At 45.8% G+C, this 25,301-nt stretch overlaps 1 protein-coding gene across 1 annotated transcript in view; it reads right to left on the minus strand.

Annotated features, from left to right (window-relative positions):
- The window catches only part of FRAS1 (Fraser extracellular matrix complex subunit 1), a 1,443,020-nt gene that overhangs the window by 515,291 nt on the left and 902,428 nt on the right, over positions 1-25,301 (minus strand). The window contains exon 16 of the mRNA XM_069205798.1: positions 18,857-19,017. Coding sequence (XP_069061899.1) covers positions 18,857-19,017 — 161 coding nt within the window. The remainder of the gene's footprint in view (positions 1-18,856; positions 19,018-25,301) is intronic.

Genomic DNA, 25,301 nt, shown 5'->3' on the forward strand with positions numbered 1-25,301 from the left:
TAAATACCCTTTAAGGGTTCCCAAAGCAAAGCCCTGCTGGGCCAAAGAAAGGATGAACAGAAAAACCGCAGATAGAGGGGCAGAGAGGGAATCACAGATTTATTGGTGCACCATGCCACAAATTTGTTCTAATGACAGGCGGATACAGTTTTGTTGATGGGATGCCTGGCTGCCAAGATAACACTGCAGACTTCGGGCGGAAGATCAAAAGTCGTCAACCGGAGCCACCTAATCTCCACGCATGAAGGCGGAGGCTGGACAGGTATGGGTGAAGGACCGTCCCCCTGCTGCTGCGAAACAAGATCCGTCCGAAGAGGCAGTCTGAGTGGAAGATCAATGGACATACTCAATAGCTCTGGATACCAGACTCTCCATGCCCAATCAGGAGCCACCAAGATGTCTTGGGCCCGGTGGTTCCTGATCTTCTTGAGAACTCTGGGCAGAACTGGTACAAGCGTAAAGGAGACCGGAGTTCGACCCGAGACGAAAAGCATCTCCGAGCGAGTACCGCCTTGGAAACCCCAACACGCAAAAAAGCTGACATTGCACATTCTCTGCGGAGGCCAACGGATCTAACCAAGGCTCTCCCCACTGCAGAAAGAGACCATGAGCCACCTCCGTAAGGAGACGTCATTCGTGATCATCTGTGCATCGACAGCGGAGTTCATCTGCTCTGGCGTTGAGAACCCGCCAGATGTTGAACCACCAGGGTAATGCCCTGATGTTCAAGCTATGTCCAGAGGGGTAGTGCCTCCTGACAAAGGTTCCAGAACCCTACTCCACCCTGTTTGTTGCATTACCAGAAGGCGGTAGTATTGTTCATGAACACCTGCACTACTTTCCCTTTGAGAGAGGAAAGAAATGCCATTTACCATTTATTTAATTGTTGTCAGCCTATCCGGCCATAACAATAGTACACAATAAGTATCAATCCATCACACGCAATAAAATTACATTAAATAAAACATTGTAATAAAAGAAAGACTATACTTGAGTTTTTGATTTTACATGGCCCTAGGTGAATCCAATATACCCTGCAATATCATAAAACTTGATAATTAGCCATAATTGGCATAAGACTCTTTACTTATTCTAAAAGCATTATAGATCTAAAATTTAAATATCCTATTCTTGCACTAATCATTTGGGTTCTTGCGATACCTGCCAGCAATATTATAACCCAGGACCTAGCCCGGTTTAATCAGCAACCTTCAACGGTTTCCCATATAAATGACAGCTAGGATAACACAAGTAATTATACTTAGGCCAACTGTGAGTACATTAATGAACGTAGCTTCCATGCTTCCAATATATAAGTTGAAACCTTCGCCACAATATGTTTCTCATCTGATCGCATACAAAGCACTTCCGCCTCATTACATTTCCTGATTCCGTATGATCTAAAGAGCGGACGTAAGTACAATTTGCGGAGTTTAAGCGTAAAATGACATAATAAAAGGAAGTGGGATAATGTTTCTTGACCACCATGAAGGCAAGGACAGCAGTCTGAACCGCGCTGTGAGACGGCTTGCCATCTGTTAGTCACCGCCATCACTGGTAATGTACCCATACGAAATTTAAAATAGAGAGCCCTTTTTTCTTCCGGATAAATGCAGTCAATGAAAATTGCTGGTTTAAGCTCTTGATTGAACAAAATGTACCGCTTGAGTAAAGGGCTAAGTATCTCACACATACTCTGGGTCTTTTGGTCCCAGTATGCCTTTTTAATGACAGATAAACTGGGCCTTCTGATTTTCCCTGGATGAAGCCAGAGGTCTTTTTGGCCAATAGCAGCCAGGGTAGTTGAGATGTGTTTAAACCAAGGCAATTTTCGATGATTTTGTAGCTTCATGATGTCCATGAGTGTATCTCTGTATGGTTTGAGTTCCTCTTTTGCCCAGATACGGATCCAATATCTTATTGGGGCCAGTGCAATGTAATCCTCGACCTTTCTCATTTGTAGATCAGTTCTCAACGCAATCATTGGTGCGGCAGTGCCTAAGCAAAGTAATCGGCGTAGAAAATTATTCTCGGTTACTTGTATTAATGGGGTCTTTCTAAATCCCCAGATCTCTGCGCTGTAAAGTGCTGCAGTCCTTGCTTTGGTTTTATAAGCAAGCAGTGCAGAACTCACAGAATGATTGCCTGTGGCTTTAGCAAATCTAAGTACCGCTCCAGCGTGCTGGGCCAAGGAGATGTTACTTTTGTAGATTTGTGATTTCCATGTCTGTTTTTCATCCAGTCTGCAACCCAGGTAGTCATAGGTAGTCACTCGGGTCAAGGGCTTGTTGTTTACCCTAAAAGTCGAATGCATCGTTTGTTTTGGGTTAAGAATCATAAACTTTGTTTTCCCCTCATTAATTACCATGCTCCTTGAAGTGCAAAATGATTCGAAACCCCTAAGTAGACGATGCATTGCTATCTCTGTTCTTGCCAGTAGTACAGCGTCGTCAGCAAAAAGCAGGATAGGTATACTTTCGTTGGCTAGTTTTGGCACATCCAGATTTAATTTCCTCAGATCTTGGCTTACTTTATTTATATAACAGTTAAACAAGGTTGGGGCCAAAACACATCCTTGTTTTACACCACGCTGGATTGGAATTTCTGCTGTATAATCATTTCTCATAGAATATCTAACCCTGGCAGTATTCCCTGTATGCAGTAGAATTAGCAGCCTTAGAATTTTTCCCTGTATGCCTATTTCCGACAATAACTGCCATAATGTTTGGCGATTGACGCTGTCAAAAGCTGTTTGGAGATCCACAAAGACCAGATATAATGCACAATCTTTTAGGGTGGTGTATTTCGCGCAGATCATATTTAGCTTAAAAAGTTGGTCTATTGTACTTTGGCCTCTCCTAAAACCAGCTTGGTGTGTCGATATTAAATCTCCATCCTCCAGCCATTGATCTAAACGCAGCTGGATCAATTTGGCGAAGATTTTTCCAACACTGTCAAGCAGTGAGATAGGCCTATAATTGCACACCATGTCCCGAGGTCCTTTTTTGTGAATTGGGACAATTATTGATTTCTTCCAAGAGGTAGGAATTACCTCGTGGTGCCAAATACTGTTGAATATACGTGTTAGAGCAGGCAGCCATAGCGTTAACTGATTGCGATAGACATCTGAAGGGATACCGCCTGGGCCTGCAGCCTTGTACGGCTTTTGAAGGAGAATAACTTGTTTAATCTCTTTCTCGCTGAATTCCGGTATCAGCTCCATTGCGCAAGGGATGGCATGGGTTACTTGCATGGCATTTGTGCCGGGGAGTTCGTTTGGGACTAATTCATTCTGGGTTCCATTTGTCGATCTAACAAACCTTTTTGATGATGCTACATAGGTCGTTTGAAGTGGAACTACCTTGTTTGATCTTTGATTACTACCTTCCAGTCCTTGGATGAGGCTGGTTGAGTTATTTGTACTCCGGGATGCCGTCTTGACCTCTTCCTGATACAAGGCGGTAAAATGCTCTACCCAGAGTTGTGGGTTGATATTCAGTTCTAGGTTTTTTGAAGGGCCTTCGCATCCCCATCTGACTATCTCCCAAAACTTTTTGCAGTTTCCTGCCGATATTGCCTGCAGGAGGGATTTCCAGAGCTTATGTGGAAATGTCTTCCTTTTATATCTTAGTAATTTTTTGTACTGTTGCCTGCATTCATAAAAGTATTGCTCATTATGGTTATTCAAATGCCGATTCTTTAGTGCTTGCGATAAGGTATTTTTTAGTTTCAAACACTCTTCATCTAACCAGCCCTCCATCGTATTAGGGTTAGTTTGGGGATGCTTAATTCTTTCCTTTGTTGTTTGTAATAGCAAGTTGTTAAAATTATCCAGGAGGGGTAAAGCTTCATTAACTGGTAGGTTTAAAAACGTACTAAGTGATAGAAACCAGGTTTGACTAGGTACGCTCAAATAGGGTTCATCTACGTTTGACCTTAGTATGTTTTTCCTATTTGGTCTCATGGTTATTGCTAAGCAATTTCCGTTAAATGGAAACTCAACCTTCCCCAGGCTTGCGTCCGGATGGATTATCTCCATTAGCAATGGGTCGTGGTCACTCTCGATCCTGTCCCTTATTTCCATATCGATAACATAATGCCAGGCTTCGATGTTTATTGCCATATAGTCAATTATACTGTGTCTTTTTCCAGTTCGAAAGGTAGATTTAAAAGTTCTATCTGAGTTGGTTCTTCCGTTTACTGTGCGAATTCCGCCTTCTATTAGTACTTCAAAGATTAGTTCCCCTTTTTTAGAATCTTGACAACGTTGGATGAGGGGCGTTGGTATATTCCAAGCGTGATCTTCCTCTACTACTTGTTCATCCCAAAGGATAGAATGGGGTTTAGTGTTAAAATCACCACATATTAGTAGAAGGGTTTTACAAAACTGAGGGGGACGGTTGTTCGCGTAACCTAGTGTTGGGTTCCTCCAACCCTTAGATCTTTTATTTAAAATATGTTCTTCGAGGAGCCGCACACCAGGCGTGACTTGGGCCCGGCTAATGGGAGGGAAGTACACGTTTACTATTTCAAGTGACCACTCCTCATGTTTTACTGCAAGCGTCTGGATTTCCTTGCTTAGTATAGCATGGGTTACAGCAGAATTTCCCAATAGCGAAGTTCTGATCCAAATGATCAGACCTCCCGATGGTCTTCCTTTTTTTTGTTTGATAGCAGGTATGTAAAAAGTGGAAAACCCGTCTAGGTCAATGGCGTTGGTAGACCAAGTTTCTTGGAAGCAGCTGATATCTTGCTGTTTAATAAATTCAACCCAATCCTTATCTTCCATTTTGCTTTTTAGGCCTGCAATATTCCAGCTTAAGATTTTTAATGTAGGACTAGTTCTATTTTTTATGTTTGAGCTGCCCATTTGTTGCTACAAATTTCTAGATGGTTGGTCTTCATCATTCTGCAACTGTGGGGGATTGCCCCTGCTGTTTCTAGGGGAGTTAACAAGCAGGCAGAACCTCATATTGCTCAGGTTTATTCGTTCAGGGAGTTGTTGTTTGGAACTAATTGCTCCCTGTAGTATCGAACCAGAATTGCCTTCTACCTCTTGCCTGCCCGAAACATTTTGCTTTGGAGCTTTTTCAAGAAATATTGTTGGATACGGTTCCTTTTGTGGAATAGCAGTAGATATTCCCCATGTCTTCATCATGTTAGAACATTTTAAAATCTGTTCTACTATCCAGGGTGAAGCCCAGACTGTTTCTGTTGATTCCCCGTTCTCCGATTCTTTCCTTTGCATAAATCTTACTGAGAGGAGGTCTTTAGTTGTTACGTTCTGCAGAGCTGGCAGAGAATTGACCAAATGTAGGATGTTAGTCCTATTTAGAATGTCATGACTTCCTCTTGAGGAGTACTCGGGAATAAACGTGATTGTGGCGTCAGGCTCTTTAATTATTTCAGTGCGAATCTCGGTATGCCCGTTACCTCCCTGTGACCATCTTCCTTGAGATTGATTATCTTCCTTTGCTTTATTGTAAATAGTAGCTGCCCGACTAGTCAATGTTCATTCTACCTTGCATTTTTCCCTCCCGAATTGCAACTCCTTGTTCCTATGTTCCTCATGAGGTTGTCTTTTTGGAGGCCAATTATCCTTTTTTCCTTTAGTTTCCAAGTCAAGCACCGGACGCGGTGGGGCAGGTGGATCAGTAACCCACCCTGGCTGGCTACTAAAGTTGTGGTTTCCCGAACTTGCCTGAGAGCAGTGTTTTACTTTTGACCGAGGTGCGGGAACCGGGGCTATTGTATTATCCACGCACATGGTTTTTCTTGTGCTTTGTTCGCTTCTTGTGCATTCTGGGCTCTCTGCCCTTCCGTTTTCACTTTTGCTGTTTTCTTGTTCTACCCCCTCGGTAATAAAGTTCAGAGGCTGCTGACGTTTTCCATTATGGACTCCTACTGTATTTGGATAATGCGCCTGAATTGAGTGTTCTATTTTTATGGCTGGGAGGTGCTTATCAATGCCGGTACTTGATTTTGTTGTCTCTGGGCTCCATTTGTATTGTCCATTGGCTAGGGGATCGTTTGCCTCATTGATCCCGTGATTTGTACCGGAGTCTTTTTCTGGCCTCTTTCCTTTGTCTAAGTCGTGCCCAGATACTTGGTAGCCCCTAGGGCCAGTGGGAATTCGGTTTGTATGAGAATGGTGGGTGCAGCTTTTGTCGCACAATAATCCAGGATTTTTATTTATAAAACTAATATCTTTGTCAGTTGGTTTCTCGAGACTCTCGGGCTTGATGCACTGATCTTTAGGCTGCTGTTGAGTAGACTCATCGCCTGTGTTCCTGGTCTGCCCTGTTGGGCTTGCCTGTTTCGGCATATTTAGAGCCTTTTTTGCTGGTACTTTGTTGTTTCCTCTAGGTTTTTTCCATGTGTATTTCCATCTACCTGTTTGTTGATGCCCTTTACTCAGTCTTTTTTTTAACTATATTTGAGATTTCGATTGCTGATACAGGACTTTTGTTGATTCTCTCCGTCTTGTCTATGTGGGTTTTTGCGTCTGGGCGCTCGTCTCGTCCCGTGCCAGAGGGCCCTTCTTTATCTTCGCTATCTATTGGTCTTTCAGTTAATCTCGATTCTGTTTTTGCTGACTCGTGATTGCACGCCTGTGTGTTTTTGAGACTAGATTTGCAATCTTCGATTATGTCTTTAATTACTTTCGGAACTTCCAGTAATTTTTCCAGCAGTGGGCCACAAGCTTGCCTGTCCATCTTGTCCATTTTTTCAGCCACTGCCTGATGTAATAGATTTTCCCTTATTACACCCTCTACTAAGGCCATCCTATGGTCTATGGTCTGTAATGAGTTAGTAAATTGTTTAGTTAGCTCAAGTTGATCATCAAATTTTTGAGACTGGACCATGATCGTTGTTGCAATTGAGTCCAATGTTGTGCATATAACTTTCATGATGCTTAGAATTGGTTGATCTAATGGGGGATCGTCTCTATTTCCCCAGGTTTGCTCACTTTGCTCATTATTTGTCTGGCCTTCTGGGTTCTTATCGTCCTCTCCTCTATGACCTAACATTATACTACCTTCCAAGAGGTTTAAGTCTTCCGATGTTATACTGTTTAATTGGGGCTCTATACTACCAATTACGGAGTTGTCAGGCGAGGAGAGCTCCAGACTACAAGAACTATGATCAAATCTGCTCAACGTTAGGTTCGTTTTTACAATTTGGCTTCCATGGTGAAGCTGTGGCGTAGAGAGCTTGTGTGAGTATTTCTGTGATGATTGTTCTGTTTCAGGCCCCTTTACATTTTGAAGGATTGTAGGTTCTACTTTTAGATGAGGTAAAGGGAATATCAGTGGAGAGCTCCCAGAATGTAGTGGTCCCATTAGGGCTTCCGAATGAGGTGATTCATTACTTTTTCTTTGTCTTTGTTCTTCCGAGAAACTGCCCCGTTCTGGGGAACTAATTGACCCCACTTCACTACCCACAAAGGAGTCGTTCGTTCCACAGGGTAGTCGTGATGGTCGGGCAGATCGCTGCTGGGATGGACAGGAATCCTGATGCCCGGTCTCTAAGAGCTCCAGCTCGCCCTCCACATTATTGTCACCTTTTTCCCCTGATGGCTGTGATGGGAGGTCGCTAGCTTTAGAGCTTTGCGTCTGCAGCCAATCAGTATTTAGATTAGGAAAGAAATGCATTCAACGCCAGTCTGATCACCCAGATCTCCAGAAGATTGATATGGACCCCAGACTCCAGCGGAGACCAGAGGCCTCTGATCTCCGCCTCTCCCATGTGGCCGACCAAACCGAGAAGTGACGCATCTGTCACTATAGATAAATCTGGTTGCGGACTTGAAAGGCACCGCTGCAGGTTTTGGGCAGTACCCTCAGAGGTCTGGACCATGTCGGAGAGATTCCCCTGATGCTGCGCCCACTGGAAGTTCACGTCCCACTGCAGAGCCTACATATGCCATCTCCCATGTGTTACTAGCAGGACGCAGGAGGCCATGAGGCTCAGCATCCTCTGAACCAGTCTCACCGAAACCCAGGACAAGAGGCCGAAAGATCGGAATCATAGCCTGAATGCCTTGGACTTGCTTTTTGGGAGGATAAGCCTGAAAATGCACTGTGTCCAGAACAGCTCCGATGAAGGGGAGCGTCTGAGAGGGAGTCAGGTGTGACTTTGGCACGTTTAAAGTGAAACCCAGCGTGTGCAGGAGGTTCGCCGTAGTCTGAAGGTGGGAGAAGACTTTCTGGGGTGAGACCGCCTTCAAGGTAGGGGAAGACTGATACCCCTAGCCTGGGCAGATGAGCTGCAACCACTGCCATCACTTTCATGAACACCCGAGGGGCGCTGCTAAGGCTGAAGAGGAGCACGGTAAACAAAGTGCTCGTAACCTACCTCGAATCATAGGTAACATCTGTGGGCAGGCAGGATGGGGATATTGGAAATAAGCGTCCTGCAAGTCCAATGCTACCATCCAGTCTCCTGGGTCCAAGGCAATCAGAACCTGAGCCAGGGTGAGCATTCTGAATTTCTCCTTCTTGAGGAAGTAGTTTAAGTCCCGAAGGTCTAGGATAGGACGAATCTCTTGTCCTTTATCAGCACCAGAAAGAAGCGGGAATAACAACCACAACCTACTTCTGGCACAAGGACCTTCTTGATAGCTCTCTTGCCCAAGAGAGCTGCGACTTCCTGGCGGAGAAGTGCCAAATGATCCTCTGGAAGGTGACTGAAGGATGCAGGCATGGTTGGTGGAGCAGATTCGAAAAGGAGGGAGTAGCCCTTTCCAACAATCTGCAAAACCCACCTGTCAGTAGTGATGGATTCCCAGTGGGGCAGGTGATGGCGAATCGTGCCGCCAACTGGATGGGAGTGCGGGGACGGACTAGGAGGGTTTGGAGGCTGCAGCGAGGGCAGAGGTGGACTGGGCATCCCTCTGGTTCCCTGTCCCATAACCAAGTGGGATTTCGTGTCCCCGGCCAGCAGAGGCTGGACAGCATGGGTGGCACAGTGGCTGGGCGGAGGACGCGTCAGGGAGCCCCTTCCGTGAACACGAAAGAGGCAAAATGCGGACAGCAAGGGGGTGGTGGGGGGGCGAGGGGCAGAGGAAAGACCAAGGGACTGAGCTGTAGCCCAGGAATTCTTACTTCTCTCCAAGTCCAAGTCGTCTTCAAAGAGACAGGAGCCGTCAAAGGGCATGTCCATGAGGGACTGTTGGACATCCCCAGAAAAACCAGAGGTATGCAACCAGGTGTGGCGTCTCAAGGCCACCGTCGCAGCAACCGATCGGCCCAGAGAGTCGGTCGTGTCCAGCCCACAAAGGATTGCGAACTTTGTCGCATCTCTCCCATCGTTCACAGCTTGGGAGACAATAGCACGGGCCTCCACAGGAATATGCAGCAGGACTTGCGCAACCGTATCCCACAAAGAGTGGGTATAGCGGCCCAAAAGGCATGTGGTGTTGATAGACTGCAGCGCGAGACTGGAGGAAGAGAACAACTTATTAACAAACTGTTCCAGCCTTTTTGATTCCCTATCCGGGGGTGCGGAAGGGAATGCGTCTGAAGAGGAGGAAACCTGGATGACAAGACTCTCAGACGTGGGGTGTTGGGACAGGAATTTAGGGTTGTTCGGATTGGGCCAATGGCAGCATGCGATAGTCCTATTCACAGGACCCCCTGTGCTGGGTTTGGACTAAGTACCCAAAAGGACATCAGTGAAGGCTTCACTGAATGGCAAAAGGGGTTCAGATGTGAAAGCCCCTGGCTGAATCACCTCTGTCAGAACATTTGACCTGACCTCTACAGTAGGAAGCTCAAGGCCAAGGACCTCAGCTGCCCTACTGACCACCATGCCATAAGTTGCTCCCTCTGCCGTGGCCACGGTAGGAGGAGAAAGCATACCAATGTCTGGAGAAGTATCCAAACCACTGGCGTCACCCAATTCCTGAGCCTAGTCCAAAGATGTGTCATCCTGGTATTCATAAGGGTCCAGGGGCCCCTCCAATCCTTCCCCGAATTCGTACCTGTAGGAAGTTGGCTCTGTATATACGATCTCAAAGCGAGAGATAGTGTGCACAGAGTCCAAGGGTTCCCCTTAGAGATTGAGAGTGGCAAAATTAGATAATACTAATGCTCTATTTTGTGGTAGTGTGGTCTAGTAGTAGGCTTATTAGAGGATGGTGTTAAACATTTGTTGTACACACACAGGCAATAAATGAGAACACACACTCAAAGACTTTACTCCAGGCCAACAGGTTTAGACGTTTGGAGTGGTATAAATCAATTCTTGGCAATAACGATTGCGGATAATTGAAAGTACCCATTGGTCTGTGGTGATGTTTTGCCATTGGGAGTGGAATTGCTGCAGTCTGCCCCCCACAGGAGATGTGCAGGGTTGTGGCATGCTTAATAAGTCACTATTTTGAAGATTAAGTGAATTTGCCTCGGACTGTAAGGTGTTGGCCTCTATAAGAACCTCTAAATCCCCCTCTCTGGTACTGCTGTTGTTGCCCTTGTTTAGACTGGGAGGTAGACGCCTCTATAGATTGTGGCTTGAATCCTCCTCTAAATTGCTGCCTACGAAAGAAGCCTCTGTAAGGTGTTGTATATAAAGGCTCCCATAGCTTTAGCAGTGTCTGGGTCCTTCCTCAGTTTTTCTATTGTGGTGTCAACCTCAGGACCAAACAGAGGAACGTAGCCATGCGTGTCTGTGTATGGAGACAGCAGTATTCACACTTATAGCTGCTGTATCTTAAGCATCGAGGGCAGACCGTATTTGGTTATTACTTATGGTCTGCCCCTCCTCAACAATTTATTGAGCTCTTTTTTGCTGCTCTTTTGGCAGGTGTTGTAACAGCTCCTGTATCTCGTCCAGTGGGCTCTATCATACCTTGCTAGCAAGGCTTGTGAGTTTGCAATTCACCATTGGTTAGCTGTTTGTGTAGCTACCCTCTTCCAGCAGCATCAAATTTCCTATTCTCTTTGTCAGGGGGAGGGGCATCTTTTTCTAGCGGTAGTCACAACCACTGAGTCTGGAGGTACTTGGTGGGTAATGTAAGCAGGGTCTGTAGGTGCAGGCTTATATTTTTTGTCGATGCATGGTGTTAAAACTAGCTTTGACTGGCTCACTGAATATCTCATCCGCATGTTTTATCATGCCAGGTAACAATGGTATCGTGAGTGTGTGGAGGATAAGGTATTAAAACGGAAATCTCTTCCAAAGGCTTACTGTGCATAAGTACCCTGTGGTACGCTGCTGCCCTAGAAATAACCTGCATGTATGCAGTAGTGTCTTCTGGTGGGGAGGGTTCGGAAGGATATAAGTCCGGGTCATTAGCAGGTATAGGATCTGGCTCATACAGACCCCAAGGTCAGGGGTAATTTTGCGTTTTCAAATGTCTAATATTGAGAAAGTTTTTTCCCCAGCTATTAAAATGTATCTAGCTAAGGCTCAGAGTGCCACGGTCTATGGTGCTGAGGTCTGGGGTTGCTCTAAATCTAGCAAGTTATCTGTGGGAGAAAATAATTTTGCAAGATCACTCTTGGCATGTCCTCGTAGTACGCCCCTAGTTCCAGTGTTTTTGGATCTAGGGTTCCCTCGCATTTCTGATGTAATAGCTTAAAGGCCTTTAATTTTTTGGGTTCGTATTTGGACTACCCCTGAATTAGTCACTTACAAGGAATCTTTGCAAGACTTATTGGATAGACCAAACGTACTTTCTATCCCCTGGTTCAAGCACATTTCAGAATGGTTCCATACCTTGGGACTCAGTCACTTTTGGAGCCAGCCCAATAAGTTAAGGAGGGCTCACAAGGACCACCTGAAATCTGGTTATTGGTCCCATGTTAGGGAAAAATATCTGCTCTGTACTTCACATGGTAGGCTGACGTCTCTTTTCCTCGATTATAAGTGGTTTCCCCATTTCAAACCCTTCCTGGACTTAATTACCGATCAACTAAGCAAAAGTTTGTATGCACGATTTAGGTATGGATGTCTCCCTCTGAAGTCCTTTTCCAGTTCATGGAGCTCCACCCTGTTATCCGATAAATGCCCTTGTTGTAGTGGTTCTGTGGAAACTGTAGTGCACTTTATGTTATTTGTCCTGCCTATGGCATTGCCCGGCGGAAATGGCTTTGTCCCGTTTTTAGAAACATGGGGTTGAGAACGTGTAGAGATATCCTCAGGCTGATGTTGAGAGATTGCTCCTCTCCTCTAATTTGTGCGGTCAGCAAGTTACTTGCGTCCGCTTGGCATATACGAACATACTTTTTAAATACAAAAAAGGACTATAGTGATTTGTTATTAATTGTTCCCTGATTTTACCTTATTCTACTCAATTGTTTTATTAATTGAATTTCTTATAAATTACCGATGAGGAAGTTAAAAGCAGTCAACACTAGGATCTTTGACATTTCCTTTTTATTTATAGGCCGGGGTACATATGTGAAGATTTATCTGAATTTTTTCTCCTTGTACACTCGCAGATTCCTCATTTTACAGTATTCTTATCTTATTCTTATCACCTACTTTTTAATTTTGTTGTTATATATTTATTATGTATAGATCATGATTTTATTGTTGTAAGTTATTGCTTTGATGGTTATTTAGACCGAATAAAGCTTGCTTGAACTGAACTGACCCCAAGGATCAGCTGTATCAACATGAGAATATGTCTGTGAATGAGTTGGTGAAGCCAAAGGTGGTAGGCTAGTGGGTGGTGGCAAAAAAGAAAGTTGTGGTGAATGAGGGGGAGAAGTATGGATAGGTAATGGCTTCTCCTTCAGTTTGAAAATGTTTGCTGGTGGTGGTGAAATATCTAAATGTTCTTGAAAAGCCAACTTTCTCTTAGTCTGTAGAGGAGGTGCAGTAAATATTCTGCCAGTCTCTCTATGGATATGCATCCTTGACTGTCCCTCATCCATGACTTCAAGAATGGGTTGAATCTCGGTCATCAGAAACATAATCAGATGGTTTCAATGATTTAGAGGACTGTTCATCATATGATTTAGAGCTCTCCTTAAGATGGCTCGAAAGTACTTGTTCTTCTGAATAACAAGACTTTTTCGGCTCCGAAGATGACAGTTTTTTTGGGTCCGAAAATACAGTCGGTTGTTTCGGCTCCAAAGCAGGACGTCGAGGCTTCGACTCAGAGTGTGGGCACCGGCTCGTTTCAGAAGTTGAGCTTTTGATGGACTTGCTCGATTCCAGTATCAACGGAGGTGTGGCCTTTTTCGGCACCGAATCCCAAGGTCGGCCAACGAGTATTTTCTTGCGGGTCGAACCATGGCTCTCTGGAAGAGGTGCACCCAAGACCTTCGAGGACTTTTTAGGAGTGGACATAGGGGCAGTCGTACTCACGTTCTGACCGGCAGTGACAAGTCTATCTTCCTCCGAGTCTTCTGTGGAGTTGGTGTCTCGGATGGAAACTGCCATCTGCGCCTGTTCTTCCTCCATGGTGTCAGTATACTCGGTACTCTTCAATGCCATTTCTAGTCTCCAGGCTCTCTGGTCACGCAGGGTCTTCTTGGATCGAAACGATCAACGGGCCTCACAATCCTCTTCTCGGTCATCAGGAGTGAGACACAGATTACATACAAGGTGTTGGTCTGTGTATGGAAATTTTGTATGGCATCGGAGACAAAATTGAAATGGAGTATGATCCCTAAGTCTTCGACGTGGTAGGCCCGAACAGGCCCGATTCGGGCGCTCGTGCCCAGAAGGGCGAAATTTGGTTTTCAACAGTACTATTGGTTCGACACTGGGTGGAAACGCGACCGAAACACTACAGACGGTGAAAGAAAGTTATCTAAAGTTTCCGATTCGAAATCTCGGAGCGAGAGGAAACACATCCGAACCAGTCAGCGGAGAGAAAACAATCTAATAATGGAGTCAACGCCCATGCACAGTATGGCCGAGAAAAGGAGTCACTGGCTCCTGTGACTCCGAAAAGACTTCTTCGAAGAAAAACAACTTGTAACACTCAGAGCCCAACACTAGATGGCGGAAGCAATGCATAGCGTGTGTATCTGCAGCTACTCATGCCATCGAACACACACACACACACACACACACACATATATATATATATATATATTTTTTTTTAAATCAACCCTAGGAGTGACAACACTAGCCCTAATGGGGTTGTTGGCAGATACTGTGCCAAACTGTTACTGGACAAGAGGGTTTAAAAAAAAAGAAAATCACCCTCTGGAGGCTCGGTATGTAGAAGTACTTTATGGAATGTAGCCGCTTTATTTATTAAGTCAATATATGTTGTTGTATCATCAGAGAGGGAAGGTTTGGGCAGATATAGAGCTGGGTCTGTATTATCAGGTGGGTTGGCGTCATACGAATCCTACAGATCATCTTAAGGTAGGATTAAATATCAGTCTGAATCACTCCATCCTTAACAGGTGAGTTCTGGTGATGGGGTGTGCACAGCACGCAGTGATGGTACTGTGTTGGTGTGCAGTGGGCCGGTCACCTTACTCCTCCTTTTTCTTCTTTCTAGGAGGAAGGAAAATGTCCAAGGGCTCCTCAAAAGATAGTTGTCTTTTTGCAGGTTATGTCCCTGACTGAGGGCTCTGGTTCATATCTGGTCCATCCTGTATCTTGGTGAAGCATTAGTTGTTTTTGGCTTGAGTCCAACTCCTTGTGAAGTCTCTCACGCACCGGTTGTACTGTTACCACTGAATGTTAGGCAACTGTGTGAGTTTTCAGCTCTGATGTAGGTTTAGACAATGTTATTTTTGTTGCGGATTGTAAGGAAGTGCCTCCTTGGCATGGTTACCCCCCTAACTTTTTGCCTTTGCTGATGCTAAGTTAGGATTTGAAAGTGTGCTCGGACCCTGCTAACCAGGCCCCAGCACCAGTGTTCTTTCTCTAAACTGTACCTTTTCTCCGCAACTGGCACAACCCTGGCACTCAGGTAAGTCCCTTGTAACTTTTACCATTGGTACCAAGGGCCCTGATGCCAAAGAAGGTCTCTAAAGGCTGCAGCATGTCTTATGCCACCCTAGGGACCCCTCACTCAGCACATGCACACGGCCTCACAGCTGGTGGGGAGAAAATGACTAAGTTGACATGGCACTCCCCTCAGAGTGCCATGCCAACCTCACACTGCTTGTGGCATAGGTAACTCACCCCTCTAGCAGGCCTTACAGCCCTAAGGCAGGGTGCACTATACCACAGGTGAGGGCATAAGTGCATGAGCACTATGCCCCTACAGTGTCTAAGCAAAACCCTAGACATTGTAAGTGCAGGGTAGCCATAAGAGTATATGGTCTGGGAGTTTGTCAAACACGAACTCCACAGTTCCATAATGGCTACACTGAAAACTGGGAAGTTTGGTATCAAACTTCTCAGCACAATAAATGCACACTGATGCATCTTAGAGATGCCCCCTGAATACCTACCCGACTTCTAGTGTAGGCTGACCAGTTTCTGCCAGCCTGCCACACACCCAGCATGTGCTTGCGCACATGCTGAGAGTGCTTTTGTCACACTGTGGCCAGGAACAAAGCCTGTACTGGGTGGAGGTGCTTCTCACCTCCCCCAGCAAGAACTGTAACACCAGGCGGTGAGCCTCAAAGGCTCACCCCTTTTGTTACAGCGCCCCAGGTCATCCCAGCTAGTGGAGATGCCCGCCTGTCCGGCCACTGCCCCCACTTTTGGTGGCAAGGCTGGAGGAGTTAATGAGACAAACAAGGAGTCACCACCCACCAGTCAGGACAGCCCCTAAGGTGTCCTGAACAGAGGTGAGCCATGCCTTGAGAAATCCTCCATCTTGTGTTTGGAGGATTCCCCCAATAGGATTAAGGATGTGCCCCCCTCCCCACAGGGAGGAGGCACAGAGTGTGTAGCCACCCTCAAGGACAGTAGCCATTGGCTACTGCCCTCCCAGACCTAAACACACCCCTAAATTTGGTATTTAGGGGCTCCCCAGATCCCAGGAAATCAGGTTCCTGCAACCTGAAGAAAAAAGAAAGACTGCTGACCTACAAGCCTGCAGGGAAGGAGGAAGAAGACAACTGATTTGGCCCCAGCCCTACCGCCCTGTCTCCAACTTCGAAAACCTGCTCCAGCGATGCATCCGACAGGGACCAGCGACCTCTGAAGCCCTTCGAAGACTGCCCTGGACTACAGGACCAAGAAACTCCTGTGAACAGCGGCCCTGTTCAAAACCAGCTACTTCTTTGCAACAAAGAAGCAACTTTAAAAGACTGCACGTTCCCCGCCGGAAGCGTGAGACTTCACACTCTGCACCAGACCCCCCCGGCTCGAGATCCAGAGAACAAACACCTCAGGGAGGACTCCCCAGCGACTGCGAGCTCGTGAGTAACCAGAGACGACCCCCCTGAGCCCCCACAGCGACACCTGCAGAGAGAATCCAGAGGCTCCACCTGACCGCGACTGCCTGTAACAAGGGGCCCGGCGCCTGGAACCAACACTGCACCTGCAGCCCCCAGGACCTGAAGGAACTGAACTTCGACGCAGGAGTGACCCCCAGGCGACACACTGCCTTGCCCAGGTTTTGGCTGTCCCGAGAAGCCCCCGTGCCTGCCTGCACGGCTAGAGTGGCCACAGGTCCCTCCATTGAAACCAATACAAAACCCGACGCCTGCTTTGCACACTGCACCCGGACGCCCGTGTGCCGCTGAGGGTGTGTTTTGTGTGCCTACTTGTGTCCCCCTCAGTGCTCTACAAAACGCCCCTGGTCTGCCCCCCCTCCTCCCCCGCCGAAGAAGCAGGTACTTACCTACTGGCAGACTGGAACCGGAGCACCCCTGTTCTCCATAGGCGCCTATGTGTTTTGGGCACCTCTTTGACCCCTGCACCTGACCGGCCCTGAGCTGTTGGTGTGTAACTTTGGGGTTGCCTTGAACCCCCAACAGTGGGCTGCCTATGCCCCAGGACTGAGACTTGTGTTTTACTTGCCTCCTAATCTAAACATTACTTACCTCCCCCAGGATCTGTTAATTTTTGCACTGTGTCTATTTTAAAAAAATGGCAATAAGCTATTTTCAAAGACTGTACATGATATTGTTTTCATTCAAAGTTCCTAAAGTACATAAGTGAAGTATCTTGCATTTAAAGTGTTTACTGCAAATCCTGAACCTGTGGTTCTTGAAATAAACTAAGAAAATATATTTTTCAATATAAAAACCTATTGGCCTGGAGTAAGTCTTTGAGTGCGTGTTCCTCATTCATTGCCTGTGTGTGTACAACAAATGCTTAATACTACCCTCTGATAAGCCAACTGCTCGACCACACTACCACAAAATAGAGCATTAGAATTATCTGGTTTTGCCACTATCTTACCTCTAAGGGGAACCCTTGGAATCTGTGCACACTATTTCTTACTTTGAAATAGTATATACAGAGTCACTACACTGATGCTTTCGGCTCCGAAGCAGATTTTCTCAGCACTGAGGTGGAAAGGTGTTTTAGATCTGCACTGATGGTCTACTCAAGTCCAGTGTGGTGGGCTTGGGGGTCGACGATCTGCTGTTTAGACCAAGGCTGGACGTGTCCGAATTAGCCAGTTGGTGCCGACCATGGCTAGAAGGCAGCAGTGGCCCAACAACCGTCTTTTTTGGTGTAGATGGAGTTCTAATTGACCTTTGCTGCAGCCGTGGTAGAGGGGGACAGTACTCATGTTTTGACCTGGAGTGATGTCATGCATTTCCATATCGGACCCAGTGCTCTCATCAGGAGAAAGGGTGCCTTTGTCAGCAGCCGATGGATGGGCCTCTACCTCAAGTTCTCGGTCTTCTGAACGAAAGAGGTCCGGCTTGTCTTCAGTACTGCATTGAAACGTTTTAAGTCATCTAGCTCTTTGATCTCAAAGTGTCTTCTTTGAGTAAAAAGATTTGCAGGCCTCGCAGGTTGTCTTTTCATGTTGGGAGACAAGCACAAGTTACACACCTGATATAAGTCGGTGTGTGGGAACTTGGCATGGCAGGAAGGACAAAAACGAAAAGGCATCCTTTCCATCACCAAGTGGACATGCCAAAGAGAAATTCTGCCCCAAAGAGCGATTGTCCAAGAGGGCAGCAGCTGAATGGAAAGCCCCGGATGAATTTGATGTTGAAGTTAAACTAGGGAGATAGTAATCGAACCGCGATCTAAAATATTACCAACAGTATCAGAGAAATGACAGACTGTAGTCTTGAATTGGAGCAGAGGAGCACATGTCCGAATCTGTTAGCAGAAGAAAACAATCTAAGCATGTGTATCTACAGCCACACATGCCTTGAACATATAGATGATCAACATTCTGAGGTTACTATTCACTAATGACTACAAACGTTCAAAAATTTAGACAGAAAGCTAACATACAGAGATATAGTTAACAGAATTAATGTAGAATTATTGTTGTATTTTATCATCCTTGATTTTTTCAGTGTCTAAATATTTGTTTTTTTCAGTAACTAATCACAATGGTGATGGTCACTGAACTGTACAACGTTTCAGTGTATAACTTATGATAAAGGTATTGCTCCAGATTAATGGTTATATAAATATCCATATGAATATGCAACCAACTCTAAACATTCTCCATCTCAGTTTTTTATTAGGTAATAAATGAGGTACAAAACAATACATTAATCTGTGCATGCATAACCGGTTTGTTCAAGTTTATTGTATGTGATAAAGTTGATAAATTTCAATATGAGACCAAAAAGAGGTCCCTCCTTTCTCTTTAGGTCGTCAAGCATGCATTTCAAAGAAATAAATTATATTACATAACAGAACAATCACGAGTGAGGGACAGGAACTCCACTGACCGAGCCACATGTCTTCTCCTTAATAATATTGAAATGGTATATGTTCAGGAAATGGCATTCTTAAAGATGTAATAATCAAAAATATATATGTAATAAAAGATTACCTGAGATGCCTTTAAGGTCCCTGATGGTAACCAGGTTCGAGCAGACATGTTGATGTCTGTAAATGGACTCGGACAAAAGAAAGTGCAAGTTGTGCAAAGGCATGGTAGAAATAAGGGGCAGCATTCCATCTTGATGGGGTATTTGGATCAAGATATGAATCCTGGAAGGAAGAAATAGCAATAGGACATGAAACACATTTTGCCAAGTTAAATGCCATTTAATTAATTTCTTCCTCTGAAAGTTTAAACAGTTTCATTGTTTTATTATTGTTACAATGCAAAACTAAAAATCATCATCACCATATTACAGTGTAATTTTGCACGGAAATGGGGTGAATTATATGGTGCGGTTGTGAAACCTCACCAAGTAATACAATTACCAACTCCTTTAAGAACAGAAGGTTTTGTCTATCAAATCCTCAGCTCAATCCAGGGTAGATGTAGCACTGAGCAGGAAGGCTTACACAGAATAACTACACTAAAGCATTTAAACAGCACCAACACAATTGAGGAAGAAATCAAGTCTACAGTCACGTAATCTGACACCAACTGATGAAAATAGACTATTAGTATTTAGGTTTAGACACCAAAATGAAAAAGATCCACCACAGGATTCAGAAGATATAGATTTTACAAGACTTAATACGTCAAAACAATGGACTTAACCGCAAACTAGCATTAGTAAATTTTAAGAATTGTTCCAGTAAAAAGCTGGGCTAGATGCAAAGCTGTTACTTAGAGTCAATTTAGGAGACCAACTCCAGTCAGAAGCCAGTCAGGTTGACCAACCAAGTCCTCAAGAACAGTTACTCAACAGGTGAAGCATTCCACAGTCAGATGCAGATTATTCCAATGGAATTGGTCCTGATGCAAGGGATGAAGGGTGCAGAGGATGCTGTGGATGTGAGGTAGTTGATAGGGGTCTTCCTGAGGGCATTCCTCAGTCCACACAGACACTAAGGAGGTCCTGCTTGTAGGGTCACCGTCTCAAAGTCCTCTCCAGTCTAGTCAATGTCAAGGGAAGGAGGAAGACGACAACTGATTGGAGAAGTTTGGTATTTGATTCCAAACTTCCCAGTTTTCAGTGTAGCCATTATGGAACTGTGGAGTTTGTGTTTGACAAACTCCCAGACCATATACTCTTATGGCTACCCTGCACTTACATTGTCTAAGGTTTTGCTTAGACACTGTAGAGACATAGTGCTCATGCACATATGCCCTCACCTGTGGTATAGTGCACCCGGCCATAGGGCTGTAAGGCCTGCTAGAGGGGTGCCTTACCTATGCCACAGGCAGTGAGAGGTGGGCATGGCACTCTGGGGGGAGTGCCATGTCGACTTAGTCATTTTCTCCCCACCAGCGCACACAAGCTGAGAGGCAGTGTGCATGTGCTGAGTGAGGGGTCCCCTGGGTGGCATAAGACATGCTGTAGCCCTTAGAGACCATCCCTAGTATCAGGGCCCTTGGTACTAGGGGTACCAGTTACAAGGGACTAACCTGAGTGTCAGGGTGGTGCCAATTGTGGAGACAAAGGTACAGTCTCAACTTCTTCAGGGACCAGACCACAGCAAAGGCCTCTCTCTCAATGGCACTCCAACGCTGCTCCCTGGGGAGTAACCTCCTGCTAATAAAAGCAACAGGCTGGTCAAGTCCATCATCATTTGTTTGGGACAGGACTGCTCCTATCCCATGTTCAGAGGCATCTGTCTGCACTATGAACTGCTTAGAGTAATCTGGAGCTTTCAAAACTGGTGCTGTGCACATTGCTTGCTTCAGGGTGTCAAAGGCCTTTTGACAGTCCAAGGTCCAGTTAACTTTCTTAGGCATTTTCTTGGAGGTAAGTTCTGTGAGGGGTGTCACTATTGATCCATAATCCTTCACAAACCTCCTATAGTAACCAGTCAAGCCAAGGAATGCCCTGACTTGAGTCTGGGTTTTTGAAGTTACCTAGTCCAGAATAGTCTGGATCTTGGGTGGAGTGGCTGAACTTGGCCTCCACCTACAAGGTGTCCCAAGTAACCCACAGTACCCTGCCCTATCTGACATTTAGATGCCTTGATAGAGAGGCCTGCTGCTTGCAGGGCCTGAAAAACCTTCTTCAGGTGGACCAGGTGATCCTGCCAGCTGGAGCTAAAGACAGCAATATCATCAAGATCAGCTGCGCTAAAGGACTCCAGGCCAGCAAGGACTTGATTCACCAACCTTTGGAAGGTGGCACGGGCATTCTTTAAGCCAAAGGGTGTCGCAGTAAAGTGGTAGTGCCCATCAGATGTAGAGAATTATGTTTTCTCTTTTGCTCCTGGTGCCATTCTTATTTGCCAGTACCCTGCTGTCAAGTCAAAGGTACTCAGGTATTTGGTAGCACCCAATTTGTCAATCAGCTCATCTGCCCTTGGAATGGGGTGAGCATATGTCTTGGTGACAGAATTAAGCCCTCTGTAGTCCACACAGAATGTCATCTATCTCTTGCCATCTTTTGTGTGAGGTTTGGGGACCAAGACCACTGGGCTAGCCCAGGGACTGTCAGAGTGCTCAATCACTCCCAACTCCAGCATCTTGTGGACTTCCACTTTAATGCTTTCATTAACTTGGTCAGACTGTCTGAATATTTTGTTTTTGACAGGCAGGCTGTATCCTGTGTCCACATCATGGGTACACAGGTGTGTTTGACCAGGGGTTAGGGAAAAGAGCTCAGCAAATTGCTGGAGGACTTGCCTGCAGTCAGCTTGCTGTTGGCCAGAGAGGGTGTCTGAGTAGATCACTCCATCTACTGTGCCATCTTTAGGGTCAGTGGAGAGGAGATAAGGGAGAGGTTCACTCTCTGCTTCCTGGTCCTCATCTGTAACCATTAACATGGTTACATCTGCCCTGCCAAGGAAGAGTTTTAGGCGGTTAACATGGATCACCCTCTTGGAGGTCTTGCTAGTGCCTAGGTCCACCAGGTAGGTGACCTGACATTTTCTCTAGTACTGGGTAAGGGCCACTCCATTTGTCCTGAAGTGCCCTGGGAGCCACAGGCTTCAAAACCCAGACTTTCTGTCCTGGCTGAAACTCAACCATAGCAGCCTTTTGGTCATACCAAATCTTCTGGAGCTGTTGGCTGGCCTCAAGGTTTTTACTTGCCTTTTCCATGTACTCTGCCATCCTTGAACGTAGGCCCAGTACATAGTCCACGATATCTTACTTAGGCTCACGGAGAGGTCTCTCCCAGCCTTCTTTCACAAGAGCTAGTGGTCCCTTAACAGGATGGCCAAATGGAAGTTCAAAGGGGGAAAACCCTACTTCCTTCTGAGGCACGTCTCTGTAGGTGAAAAGCAGGCATGGCAGGAGGACATCCCATCTCCTTTTGAGTTTTTCAGGGAGCCCCATGATTATGCCCTTCAATGGCTTGTTAAATCTCTCAACAACACCACTGGTTTGTGGATGGTATGGTGCGGTGAATTTGTAAGTCACCCACAACTCATTCCACATATGTTTCAGGTGAGCTGACATGAAGTTGGTACCTCTGTCGGAAACCACCTCCTTAGGAACTCCCATTCTGGTAAAAATACCAGTGAGTGCTTTGGCTACTGCAGGGGCAGTAGTGGACCTAAGGGGAATTGCTTCAGGGTACCTAGTAGCATGATCCACTACTACTAGGATATACTGATACCCTGGGAGGTTCAAGTGGACCCACTATATCCACTCCCACTCTTTCAAAGAGGACCCCCACCACTGGAAGTGGAACTAGGGGGGCCTTTGGATGGCCACCTGTCTTACTACTGGCTTGACAGATGGCACAGGAGGTACAAAACTCCTTAAACTTCTGGGACATATTGGGCAAATAGTTGGTTTGTCCCAAATGCCCAGGAAGGGGAATGTCATGGGGTAAGGTCAGGATGAACTCCCTAAACTCCTGAGGCACTACGACTTTCCTAGTTTCCTAGTCCTAGTCTCAGGTTTGGGATCTCTTGCCTCAGTGTAAAGGAGTCCATCTTCCCAAAAGACCCTGTATGTTCCACTGACAAATCCTTTTTCTTGTTCAGCAGCTTGCTGCCATAGGCCTTCAAGAGAGGGACAAGTTGCTTGCCCCTTGCACAGCTGTTCCCTTGACGGTACCCCTGGGCCCAAGAGCTCAACCTGGTAAGATTCTAACTCCATAGGCTCAGTTCCCTCAGGGGATAGAACTTCTTCCTGAGAAGTGAGGTTCTGTTTCTTTTTCTGTGCTGAAGCTGGTTCCCCAGTCTTCTTTCCTTTCCTCTTGGAAGGTTGGGCCATTATTCCAGACTCCAACACTTCTTTTTCACCCTGAGCTCTGCACTGTGCCCTAGTCTTGACACACACCAGTTCAGGGATACCCAGCATGGCTGCATGGGTTTTGAGTTCTACCTCAGCCATAGCCATGGGATGTACTTTAGTCTGATTGTCAGCACTGGTGACTGGATAAGTTTGTCCAGTCAGGTATTGTCCTGGGGAAACCAGTTTGTCACCATAGTGACACTGACACCTGTATCCCTCAGGCCTCTACTCTAGTCCCATTAATAAAGAGCTACTGTCTGTATTTTTGCATGTTAGGCGGCCAGGCAGCTAGTGTGGCTAAGTCCACCCCACCCTCAGAGTCTAATGTAGCTTCAGTGTGGACCCTGATTTGCTCTGGGCACACTGCTGATCCCACCTGGAGACTGGCTATTCCAATGCTAACTGGAGTAGTAGTTGAAGTGGAACCTTTCTTGGGACAGGCCTCGTTGCCGGTTTGGTGTCCATGCTGATTACAGCTGCGACACCAGGCCTTTTTGGGATCAATGTTTTTACCCCTGTACCCAAATGAGGATTGTGAAGAGGCTTTGGACCCACCCTCCTGTGCAGGTTTTTGGGGCCCTGTAGAAGACTCTATACTTTTTCCCTTGGATGTCTCAACACTTCCCCTGGGGAGGCTTTGTGACCCCTTTCTTTTGGTCACCCCCGGTGGAAGTTTTGGTCACCCTTGTCTTGACTCAGTGGTCTGCCTTCTTTCCCAATTCTTGGGGAGAAATTGGACCTAGGTCTACCAGATGCTGATGCAGTTTATCATTGAAACAATTACTTAAAAGGTATTCCTTCATAAACAAATTCTACAGCCCTTCATGATCACTTACACCACTGCCATTAATCCAACCATCTAGTGTTTTGACTGAGAAGTCAACAAAATCAACCCAGGTCTGGCTCGAAGACTTTTAAGCCCCCCTGAACCTAATCCTGTACTCCTCAATTGAGAATCCAGAGCCCTCAATCATTCATGAGGTCATAGGATTCTGCATCTTTACCAGAGTGTGAGGAGCCTATCCCTATACTTACCAGAGAACATTTCCCAAAGGAGATCACCCCAGTGAGATCTGTTTACTTTTCTGGTTGCACAAGCCCTCTCAAAAGCTGTGAACCATTTGGTGATGTCATCACCATCTTCATATTTTGTTACAATCCCTTTGGGGATTTGTAGCATGTCATTATTACAGTGTACACCTTAGGAGCTGTCCTGACTGGTGGGTGACCCCTCCTTGTTTTTCTCATTATCTCCTCCAGCCTTGCCGCCAAAAGTGGGGGCAGTGGCAGGAGGGGCGGCCATCTCCACTAGCTGGGAAGCCCTGGGGCGCTGTAACAAAAGGGGTGAGCCTATGAGGCTCACCGCCAGGTGTTACAGCTCCTGCAGGGGGAGGTGAGAAGCACCTCCACCCAGTACAGGCTTTACTAGCCACAGAGTGACAAAGGCACTCTCCCCATGTGGCCAGCAACATGTCTCGTGTGTGGCAGGCTGGCAGAAACTGGTCAGCCTACACTAGAAGTGTCTGTGGTCTTGGGACAAGCAGGCCCAACCCCAAAACTTTTGGCTGCCCGTTTACAGGGAAGGGAACTGTCTGCATGTATTTGTATCCATGTGTTAATGCTGTTCAAACTTGGATTTATGGTTCATTAATGCAAAGCCTTTATTATTAGGGTGAGCTCTCTAAATAAACGTTATAAGGTCACACTGCACTAGTGGCAGTGGTTGCAGTGGTTCCAGTAAAAAAACTAAAAAAGTGCACATAGATGTTTTAAAAGTTAAAAAATATGAGGCTATGTATATTGCTCCCAGAACTCTCTCTGAATAGATGCAAAAGACTGGAGAAGCTTGTAAGCAACATTGATGAATATTTGTGTTTAAAATGAAATAGTCAGAAAAAAAATTAAAGGAGGAAAATAAAAACGTTTTGCTAAATTACTCTGAAATTGTAGGTATTATTTCTCTGAAGCATCATTTAGTAAAATGTGTTGATGCATGCTAGTAATTCCAAAAAATATTCATAATGAAAAATCAATGTAACCATTTTCAACCAGAATATGGGAAACATGAAAATAAACAAGCACTGGCAGAGCCAACCAATCCAACATTGGTTGCCAGTCTTTTGTTTTTGTCAAAGTGTGGCTTGTTTTCACATGGCTTTTGTAACAC

Source organism: Pleurodeles waltl, chromosome 1_2 (genome assembly GCF_031143425.1).
Source record: "Pleurodeles waltl isolate 20211129_DDA chromosome 1_2, aPleWal1.hap1.20221129, whole genome shotgun sequence".
Lineage (NCBI taxonomy): Eukaryota > Metazoa > Chordata > Amphibia > Caudata > Salamandridae > Pleurodeles > Pleurodeles waltl.